General features: G+C 54.7%; 1 protein-coding gene across 3 annotated transcripts; it reads left to right on the top strand.

Moving 5' to 3' along the window:
- Nucleotides 1–101: 101 nt before the first annotated feature.
- Nucleotides 102–10,224, top strand: SFXN3 (sideroflexin 3). 3 transcript variants are annotated; one of them, XM_053923056.2, is made up of 11 exons: nt 102–420; nt 2,542–2,705; nt 3,330–3,504; nt 3,866–3,960; nt 4,320–4,395; nt 4,556–4,641; nt 4,890–5,017; nt 5,180–5,229; nt 6,326–6,375; nt 6,844–6,891; nt 7,161–10,224. In XM_053923056.2, the coding sequence occupies exons 2-11, from the start codon at nt 2,545–2,547 to the stop codon at nt 7,255–7,257; spliced, it is 966 nt and encodes a 321-aa protein (XP_053779031.1). In that variant the 5' UTR covers nt 102–420; nt 2,542–2,544; the 3' UTR covers nt 7,258–10,224. The 3 variants fall into 3 exon arrangements, with proteins under 3 accessions (XP_053779031.1, XP_053779029.1, XP_053779030.1); XM_053923054.2 differs by lacking the exon at nt 102–420 and adding an exon at nt 1,248–1,360; XM_053923055.2 differs by lacking the exon at nt 102–420 and adding an exon at nt 1,349–1,482.
- The last annotated feature ends 605 nt before the right edge of the window (nt 10,225–10,829 follow it).

Raw genomic sequence — 10,829 nt, 5'->3', positions numbered from 1 at the left:
CTGCATGAGCAGGGCGGGCCTGAGCGGCCCCGCGCTCCTATTGGCTGAGGGAGCCGCCAGTCACTCCCTCCCACCACCTTTCTCAGACACCCAGGACAGCCGTTTGTCACCTGGGCTGGGTCCGCTGGGTTCTACCCACTCCAGTTCGAGTTCTAATGCTTTCCCCGAGAGCGAATTTAGAGTGTGGGTCTTGGCTTGCCTTCCTCCCACTACCGGTTCAGCACGGGGGAGCCCAGAACTTTGTCTTCTCCAGGCCAAGCCAGCTAGCTACTAAGGCTCATGGAATTGCCATCCCTCCGCGGTCACCCCCGAAGCTTTAGTGAGGGAATGTCACCTGGGCAGAGCGGGGCGTGAGCCTGCATTGGGCGGGAGTGGACTGGAGCCTGGGCGTGCACCACACCTGCTCGGTACTGTGACTGGGTGAGTTGTGTGTGTGGTTGAGCGCTGCCTTCTTCACATGCATCCTCCGTTTATGTCAGCAAGTATCTCTCGGGCCACCCATTTATAGAAAGGTCACAGGGACCGGCAGCTTGTTCCAGGACACTAGGGGAAGGAAGAATATTTCTGACCCACTTGCTTGACGCAGACAGAGACTTGAGACTTCTGCCGCTTCCCAGACCTAAGGTCTGTGGTGCAGGGGTAGGGATTGGGGACATAAAGAAACTGGGGACCCAGTGAAGCTAGCGATAACAGAGAGGAGTAAGGACGGGGCTGGGGAGAAGGAAAGGACGGGGGACATAGAAGGGGCACAGGCGCGAGCGGAACGGACTGTGAAGGGGTGTGAAAGGGTGTGAAAGCCAAGGTGCTTCGAGGAAGGGGCTTGTGGGAAGTGGGGTAGGAGCCCAGGGGGCCACGTAGGCAGAAGCCACTGCCAAGGCAACCAACGAGTAAACAGGTCGGGAGGTAACCCGAGTCCCTCCAGGCGTAATGTCAGAGGATGGCCTCTCCACGCTGCCCCCCTGCTCCCTCCCAAGTCTTCGCCCTGGACACCTGGAGCCCTTGCTGCCTAGGCCGGGAGCCTCCGGAGGCCAGCCAGGGGATTACAGGCACCCGTGGCTCCTCCCCTCCTCTCTCTGCTAGAGGACTGGGCGGGAACTGATCCCCGAGCCTGGATTGGCTCTGGAAGGTAGCGTTGGGCGGGATCCCGGTGGCCCGGGCTGGGGGCGTCGCCTCAAATGACACCCACCGCCCTCAGGTTCTGCCAATCCCTGGGCACGCCGAGCGGACGCACCGGGGGAGTCCCCCCCTCCTGAAGGTTAGCGTCACGCCTGACGTTACACGTGAAGGGTAGGAAGGAGGGGGCGACGCGCGGTGAGTGAGGCGGGTCTGAGAGCTGCAGAGGCCAGGAGCCCAGGAGAGTGTGAGTGCTCGGGCAAGGGTCCTGGGGTCAGACGAGTAGGGGGTTGAAGACTGTGAGTAGAAGAGGAATACCAGCTGCCGTCTCTGTCCTTTCCGGATTCAGTATATTCATCTTTACCTGGGGTAGGAGGAGTGGTTTGGGGGGAAAAGCCTCAGGGTGGGGCTCTGTATGGTCGCACATTCAACTGTCTGCAACTGATGGATGCGGGCTGCGGTGTGGGTGTGTGCGTGCAAGTAACGGTCCTTGTGGGACAGTGCATGCAGGGTGTGTCCGCCCTCTTTGTATGTTGTGTAGGGAGAGTATGATGGTGTTTTGTGTGATGGTATGTGAATGTGAGTGTGTGAGAGAAGGGAGGGTGTGTCTGTCTGTGAGGGAGGAAGTGTGGTGGAGAAGGAGGATTAGTCATTCTGTAGGATTTTGCCCAATGCAGCCAGATGGCTGTTTCCGGCTCTCTTCTCTGTGCTGGGTGGAGGGGCACTTACAGAATCCCACCCCTTTCTGGAGACAGGTGGCTCTGGCGAGAGACGGATGGCTCTCTGTACCAGCCCTGCCCAGCTGGGGAACAAGGAGAGCCTTGGGCCATTGAGTGTGGGTTGAAAACACAGGCGCACACAGAGCTGGCATTAGAGTCGCCTGTTGAGATCTGAGATAGACAAGCCCTGGGGTGGCCAATGAGCTCATGCTCTCCTCCAGTCGGGGGCGGTGTGTGGGATGGCTTATGTCGCCTTCCAAAACAGCCTTGGGAGTTTGTATCCAGGTCTTAGGGCAGCGGCCTGACACGACACGAACATAATGTGGAATGCACATAATATGCATTTGTGTGCATACAGAGCACAAGAGTAGCCGCACGGGATTAGTTGCTGCTCACTCATCAACCACACGCGTGTAAATTCTCACCCATGAAAATCTGCACCAGGCCCCAGCACAAGATCTGTTTTCCTGGGTCCATCCCCACCCACCTCCTCCACCCCCAGCCTCCTCCAGTGGTGGTAGGTCCTGGGCCAGGACGTTGCCTAGAAAACAGCTCCTCCCCGCACTGTTGCTTACCTATCTGGAGTCACCTTGAGCTTGAAGGGATTGGCTATAGGCCCAGGGACCAGGGCAGGGCCACCAAAGGCTCCCCCAGGTGGAGCCCTTGGACCCTTCCTTGGAGTGTTCTGACCCTGGTCCCTGCCCTGCAGAAAATGGGTGAGTTGCCCTTAGATATCAACATCCAGGAACCTCGCTGGGATCAAAGCACTTTCCTCGGCAGAGCGCGGCACTTCTTCACTGTTACTGACCCCCGAAATCTGCTGCTATCCGGGGCACAGCTGGAAGCTTCCCGGAAGATTGTGCAGAACTACAGGTGATCCCACTTCCCCACCTCACCCTGCACCCCAGGATCTCATTCCCTACCATTAATGCAGTATCTTTTGCGCCTGTCTCCCCAGGTGTGAGAGTGCCCCTGTCCCAGCCCTCACTCCTTGGCCCTGTGTGTTAGAATCGCAGACAGACGGCACAGAGCTTTATCCTAAAAGGGTTTAGGGTGTTTGGATTGAAGAGATGGCCTTGATATGTATGCCTCACAAACTATCTACAGGGACCTGTCCCACTGCCGGGCCACCCTCTGCAAGGACAGAGGGCCCAAAGTTGAGTACAGTGGTGGAGATAGGAGGGCATCTGCTTTGTCTCTGGGAAGGAAAACCCTTGCAATACTCCTAGCTATTTTTGACCCATTGGAAACCACCAGTATTGGGGCATAAACACAAGTGTACCCCTCTTTGTGTGGCTAGAAAAGAAATAGAAATAGGAAACCCCCTCCCCCCACTGGAAGATTTAATTATCTCCAGAGACCAGGAGCTCCTTCATTCCAAGATTAGGGACCAAAATGCTTGGTCCTCTGCCCAGACTTTTCCTGAGCCAGGTGGGCCGGTTGGGAGGGCATATCTGCCCCCTAGAATGCCTGTCTGTTTCCTGCCAACCTCTGTAGGGTGGGCGTGGTGACTCCAGGGCTCACCGAAGACCAGCTGTGGAGGGCCAAGTATGTGTACGACTCCGCCTTCCATCCGGACACGGGGGAGAAGGTGGTCCTGATTGGCCGCATGTCAGCCCAGGTGCCCATGAACATGACCATCACCGGCTGCATGCTCACCTTCTACAGGCAGGTCCTGTCCCGTGTGTCCCCTCCCTGACCACTCTGTGCAAGCTAGAGTGTAGCTTGATGACTAGGTGCTTCCTCTCTGGGCCGACGAGGGCAGAAACGGGTGGGTGGGTGAGAGCTTGTGTTAGAATCCCTTCCATTCCTAAGAATTCAGCCCTGGGGGTCCTTCAACCCCAGAGACAGTAGGTGTGTTTGTGTAAGTGGGGGTGCGTGGGCACTCAGGGGTCACCAGAGCAGGATTTACGGTCATCAACTGGCTCCCTCCCGAAGGTTGGGGAATAACCTTTGGGGTTTCATTATTGGGGTCCAAGGATGAGGGACACTGTGGAGGGGACCAAAGTAAATGTCTTTGTACCCTCAGGAAGACCCCGACCGTGGTGTTCTGGCAGTGGGTGAATCAGTCCTTCAATGCTGTTGTTAACTACTCCAACCGGAGCGGCGATGCGCCCATTACTGTGGGGTGAGAGCGCGTCCCTAGGGACTCTTCTCTCCGCCCCCATTGCTCTCTCCTGTTTGACTCTGTGCACCGAGGGCCGTGCAGCCAGTGGCTCTGAGCCCTCCTCTCGGCCTGCCCTCCTTCCCACTTTCCTGGCCTGGGGGCATGGGGCCCTCTTGTGCATGCTTTGGGGGGCTACTCTTCTTCAAGGGGAGGGGTTGGGGCTTCCAAACAAATCTGCACTGGAGCACGGGAGGCGTGCCTCTGCAGCGAGGCCACCCTCCCATGCCTCGTGGGCTGAGAGTTTGGCATGTCCCTGAAAGAAAAAACCATGTGCTGGACTGTTCACGTCCCCCCTTGTGTTCTGGTTTTCCCACCCATAGGCAGCTGGGAACAGCTTACGTGAGTGCCACCACCGGGGCTGTGGCCACCGCCCTGGGACTCAAATCCCTCACCAAGGTAAATGCCGCCCCCATTCCACGGGTCGCCAGTCATCCTTTATCTGCCTCCTTCTCCATCACCCCTCCACACCAACCTACAGCCTTCACATATCTCTTCCCAGAGTTCCTCACCGCCCCATGGCCCTCAGGGCCACTAAATGACATCTTTCCTCCCCCAGCACTTGCCCCCTCTGGTCGGCAGATTTGTGCCCTTTGCAGCTGTGGCAGCCGCAAACTGCATCAACATCCCTCTGATGAGGCAGAGGTGAGTGGCCCCAACTCCTGGCCTGCGCATGCCCGGCGGTGCACCACCAGCCGGAGTAGGGACTGTCCTCTCCTTCCCTGAGCATGAGCTGCTGGGCCCGGTCCCAGTCTGATGCTGGGATCTGGGGTGAGAGAACCAGCCTTTCAACCTAGGATGTCTGAGGGGACCCCAGGGAGTAGCTGCCCATGAGGGCATTGCAAGTGGGATTTAGGGCCTGAGATCTGACCCCTACCCCCTTCCTTTCTCAGGGAGCTGCAGGTGGGGATCCCCGTGACTGACGAGGCAGGTCAGAGGCTTGGCCACTCAGTGACTGCGGCCAAGCAGGGAATCTTCCAGGTGGTGATATCGAGAATCTGCATGGCGATTCCTGCCATGGGTGAGGCAGGGGTTGCTGGTGGGGCACGGGAGGCTCTGAGAGAAAGGGGATTTTGGGGACTCTGGAGGTAGTGGGATGAACTGTGAAAGGGGATCCTCCTTCCTTAGGGTCCCAACTGTCACTCTACTTACTCTCTCCATCCCTGCCCTGCTCTCCCCTCAGCCATTCCCCCCGTGATCATGGACACTTTGGAGAAGAAAGACTTCCTGAAGGTAGGTCACTCCCACCTCTCCTGTCCTGGAATTAGTAGGGACTGGGAACAGAAGTGAGCACTTCCTGACCCCTTCTCCGGCCTGACCTGAGTCTAAGACTTGCCACTTGCTTGCCCCACCCCTGTGCTGCGTCCCCCACCTTCATACATTCAGGAAGAATGAATTGGGCTGCAGTGAAGGAACATGGAGGGAACAGAAGGAGAAGATAAGGGAAGGAAGGAAACTAGTGTCACTCAGAGCCTCTGACACATACCAGGGATGGACTATCACAGTCGTGCTTGCTGTCACACTCATGCCGTCCTTTGTTGACAGCAGTGAGACACACATACTCATGCATACACGGACACAACAGGGAAGCAAGGCCCAGGAGTGTAAGCTGTGGCGCGTTCCCTGGGTCATTTATTCCCAAGTGTTTGTTGAACACCGACTGTGCACATCTGAGTGACAGAATGGGGCCCCTGTGGCTGGAGCAAACCGAGGAGGGTGTGCAGAGCGGGAGATGTGTTAGGAAAGGGACAAATTCATGACTCTGAGGTGGGAGGAAGGAAGCGGAGGGTCAGCAGAGGCTTCCTGAAGAAAGCAGCTCCTGGAGGAAGTAAGAGAAGAGAAAGAGAGGCAGGGAGTGCCAGGGGATCCAGTTCTGAGAGGCCAGGATGGGTAAGGGGACACTGGAGGGTGTCAGCAAACAGGCCTGGCTGGAGCAGAAGGTGGTGATTTAAAGGTACAGACCTGCTATGGGTTGGGGAGAGAGAAAAGGGCCCTGTACCAGAGGCTGGAAGGTAGGGCTGATGGGATAGAGCACAGGTGGCAAACATATGGCCTGCAGGCCGAATCCAGCCCTCCACCTTGTTTTATCCGGCCCGGCACCTTGTTTCTACCTAGTGGCAGTGCTGAGCTCTTGCTTAACTGTTAAGGAGTAGTTACATGTATGCAGTCCTAAAATTACATTCGGCCCTTTGAAGGCAACCACGAGGCTGATGTGGCCCCCGGTGAAAATGAGTTTGACACCCTTGGGATAGAGCCATGGTGGGTGAAAGGGGGTGGAAGTGGGTGGCCAGGAAATGTACACCATTCCATTGTCTCTGTCTCCCTACAGCGCCGCCCCTGGCTGGGGGCGCCCCTGCAGGTGGGACTGGTGGGCTTCTGGTAAGTGTGCAGGGAGTTAGGGTGTGTGGGAGTGCCCTTTCCATGCTGGATGTGGGTGGATATTTATTGCTTTTAAGGTGTGTGTGTGTGTGTATATAACTCATTCATACATTGAGAAGGTAGTGGTCTTGGACACCCATAAGTCATACTGTGTGTTTGAGGGGTTGACCCCTCTCGTCCTTGAAGGTCAAGGGTCTAGTTGAAGGCGCTCCAGTCTTCATCTATGAGGGGAAACTGTGCCTTTTGGTACCATCCAGGATCTCATGCACACTGAATTCCTGATTCTCACTGGCTGCGGAACCCTGGGTCACTGCTCTGGAGGTTCTTTCCTCAGCCAGGACCTAATGTCAGTGTTGGCTTTAATCTGTCTCCACCCCTAGGGGCAGTGTCCAGAAATGGGGTGGGGTACAGGGAGGGAACACCCTAAGGCTAGAGCTTCACAAACCTCTCCAACACTCTTCTCCCCAGCCTGGTATTTGCCACCCCCCTGTGCTGTGCCCTGTTCCCCCAGAGAAGGTAAGTGTGGCCCCTCGGGCCTGACTGCAGGCTCTGGACGGGTTTCCATATCTCTGGAACCAGCCGACCTTAGCGTCCTCCAGGGTGTTCCAGGAAGTGGCCTGGCAGGCGCTCAGCTTATTCTGGGGGTGGGGTGGGAGTGACAGTGATCTGGGCCTTTGCTCTTAGAAGGAGAGTCTTCAGCTTGGGAAGAGGAGGGATGGTGACCCCTTAGCTTGGGTGGGGTGGCTCTAGGGGACACTCAGCCTGCCTGTGCTGTTCTGTTGCAGCTCCATACGTGTGAGCAGGCTGGAGCCAGAGCTGAGAGCTCAGATCCATCAGCAAAACCCCAGCGTTGAAGTGGTTTACTACAACAAAGGGCTCTGAGGGAGAGGCAGTCCCAGCCCCTCCCTCACTTCCTTGGGCTGCTGCGTTAGTGGAGCCCTGCCGTCCTGCCACTTTCTTTCTGCCTGGTATTGGGCAGTGGGCTTGGTGGGGAGCAGCCATTGAGACCAGCAATCCACTAGGCAGGGGGAGGTACCCCAATAAGCCTTTTTCTCTCCTCTTTGATTCCAAAGAGAAGGGTCACATAACCCCTTTCTCCTGCGCTTTCATGTTTTCATATATGCGTATGTGATATGTGTGTGTGTACATGCCGTCCTGGAAGCTAGGAGCAGACATGCTGTCCTGGAATGTCCTGATATCTGGCTTCTCCTCTTGGCTTCCTGCCACCTGCCAGCCAGCCCAGGCTATGGGACTTAGTTCCACTGGCCAAGTCATTTCTGACAGCACCTCACCCCTTCTGGACATAGAAGCCCAGAATCTCAGGACAGACTGAGGGACACTCGCAAACCAAACTGGGCTGAATCCTTCAGATTTCTGCTTTCTGGCTCCAAAGCTGACTCAGGAACTGGGCTGGCAGAGAAAGACATGCCAGGCTAAAGGAGGCAGGGGGCTTATGTCATCCCTCACATCCTGGAACGGATTATTTTGTTTCTGCTTCTCTACTAGAACAAAAGAATGTCAGTATTCTGTATGGCTCTTGCGATCTTCCCATCCACCCCTCCACTGCAATGTGGGCGTCTTCAGGCCCAATCCTGGGAGTCTTGGTCCACTCTGACGTGATAACCTCAAATCTAAACCTACAACCCCAACCCTTTCCCTCAACCAAAAAGCCACAAAGGCAGAGAAGCATTCCATTCCTCTTTCAGAGCTCCCGTCGTACCTTCCTACAGAGGGATACAGCTGTGGGAGCAGAGCTTCAACTCCACAGGTATCTGAATGGGTGGAACTAGTATACCTTCAAGGGCAACTACAGCCCTCAGTGTACAATCTTAACACAGGGAATTTTGTGTCCCTTTGACTCTCCTTAGACATTCAGCAGAACCCCACTTTAGCTCCTTCTTTTTCTTGAGGCTTGGCCCTGCTCACACCCCCAAGAGGCAAGGCCAGGCGTCAATGGCTGGTCCAATGGGGAGGCGGGCTTTGGGATGGAGTGTGTGCTGGTAAACTGAGAGTACACAGTTGGACCCTGACTCCAACTCCCAGGACCTCGGGCTGAAGCAGTGGGGTGCAGGTCCCAGCAGGATCCCCCACGAGCACTTTCCTGCTCCCCCAACCAACTGCCACCAATAATAAAAGCTATGATGCCATTGTTACTCAATAAACTGAAAACCTGTCTACTTCTTGATCTTCACTTGAATCCAGGTCTTGAGTGCCCAGGAAGAGCTTCCTGTCTGTGGCCTTCTTTCCCCATCAAGTCCAGGTCTTAGTCTCTTCCCTCCCCTCCTGTAGGGAGCCTCAGCCCCCAGCAGAGGGCGCTCTGAGATTAGAAAATCAGTCCTTCATCAGCACCCCGAGTACTAAGGGAAAGCGAATGTAGGTAGGTAGATGCTTCCACCTTGAATTGTCTCAGCAGATGGAATCCTGGCTTCATTTCCTTCTTCACTAGGGGTGCTGATTCACACACTTACATACCTACTTAGGCTCTGGGCTTCTTGGTTCCCTTCAAGCCTTTGTCACGAGGTGGTAGCATAGGGTCCCCTGGGGGGGGCCCTGTATAGAGGAAGGTTAGAGAGCTAAGGACTGCCCATTATCATCAGAGAAAAGTTGTTAGTGCAGGAGGAACACACCCTGCATATCCCTCCATGTCTCCGTCGATACAACAGGGGAACAAGTCTGGCAGGGATCATTTGCCACTTAACAGCCCTTCCCCCTTTCCCAGGGCTCTTTACTCCCTCCCTGCTTAGCTAACCTCCCCCCACCCTTTTTTTTCCTGGCAGAGATGAGACCAAAAGTTCATGCCAGTGTACATCTGGTCAGAGCTACTATTAAACAGTTTATAGTTACCTGTCTTATCCTAAGTCTCAGCTTTGGAAAATTCAAAAGAATAAACATGAATGAAAATCCACATTCCAATCCATTCCCTACTCCCTGCAGGAAATACCTCTCATTTTTCTTTTTTCAGCCCAAAGCTCTCAAACTAGGTGTTGGGGAGAAATCTTGAGGGCTGAATGGTCCCACAGCAGCCTGAAATAAACCTGGACTCACTCAGTCCTCCTGGGATGCAGAAGTTTACTTGTTTGGGCGTGATACCAGCTACTGGTCACTGAGCTCCACTGTGTGGTGCCAGGCTTAATGAGGCAATGAGCTTTAAGTCCATTATTCCTTTTGATTTTCACGAGCACTCCTATGAGGCCAGACATGTGTCCATTAAAAAAGACACAGGCTTAAAGACATTAAGGAAGTTGCCCACAGCCACACAGCTAGGAGGTGGTGGAGGCAGACTTAAAGCCAAGCTGTGTAACTGAAGCCGCTGTGGCATGCTTCTCACCTGCCAGCTGCTAGCCGAGCGTGGAAGTCAATTCTCCTAGGCCCTTTGACATTCCAAGACAGCAAAACTGACAGGCCCACAAGTGCACGCGGATCTTTTTACTGAAGTCACTGAGGGGTTTCCAAGATTGAGGGTTTTACAGCTAAAGGAGTATAAGCAAAGGTTCCCATTCTTGATTAGAGAACCAGTTTCAATCCCATCCTGTTCTGCAGATCTGGATCCCTCTGGAGCCCTGGGTCAATCCTTAAAGCCTCTTTTTGCAGTTACAGTTTTGACCTGTGGTAGTCCTCCTGAAAAGCCACCTTGCACTTTTACTGGAAAATCTATGCAAGATAAACCCACTTGGGGAGTGGGGGCAGGAATCTCTGTAAAACAAAATTGTTAAAGAACATTTTATAACAGACTTGTCTGTTCTCTGCAGATAACACTCAACCATGTCAGAGGGAAGACTGGCCAGGCGCCAGTAGACCCGTTAGGAAGGAATGCTTTCCTGCCTGCCATCTTTCCTAATTCCACACCAGCCTCTCAAAGCAAAAAAAATTAGCTTGAGGCTAACTTCACAGGCTCTCTAGGGGCAAATCCTAGCCAGGTACATTTTCCAAACTGCCTCTACGTACTTAGCCTTTTTGTTGGAAGTGAGCATTTGAGTAGAGGGAGCACTTTTCACAATGGAAAGTAATCTGCCCCATTCTTGGGCCTCTCCTCATCCTCCTAATGCTCAGGAACCTTCTCTGGGAGCCCGCATCCGTGTCCTCGGCCTCCCTCCCCCGCCTTCTCTCCCTCTCCTGGCCTCTCATGCTTCAGAGCTCCCACCCTGCCCATCATTAAGCCCACAAACCTTATCTCCCCGAGCAAGGTCTAAGGAGAAAATGGCTTGGTTCTGGAGCCCTGGCTTAGCTTGGCCATAGGAAGGGGGCCACGTATTCTGCTCTTTTCCAGGATCACTGGGACTAATGAGGCCAGCATGTAAGGGACAGGTTAGTCTCTAAGGTTAGTCCCTACTGGTTAGGGATAGCTTCATTGTGGCCTTGCAGGCTCCTGCCTAGTACCGCGGGGTCCAGAGCCCTACGGGTCAGAACCAAGCCACCTTTTCTCCTAATCAAGCTTGTCAATCTTAAGCCAGCCT

Source organism: Desmodus rotundus, chromosome 4 (genome assembly GCF_022682495.2).
Source record: "Desmodus rotundus isolate HL8 chromosome 4, HLdesRot8A.1, whole genome shotgun sequence".
Classification (NCBI taxonomy): domain Eukaryota; kingdom Metazoa; phylum Chordata; class Mammalia; order Chiroptera; family Phyllostomidae; genus Desmodus; species Desmodus rotundus.
This window is presented reverse-complemented; position numbering and strand designations above follow the sequence as displayed.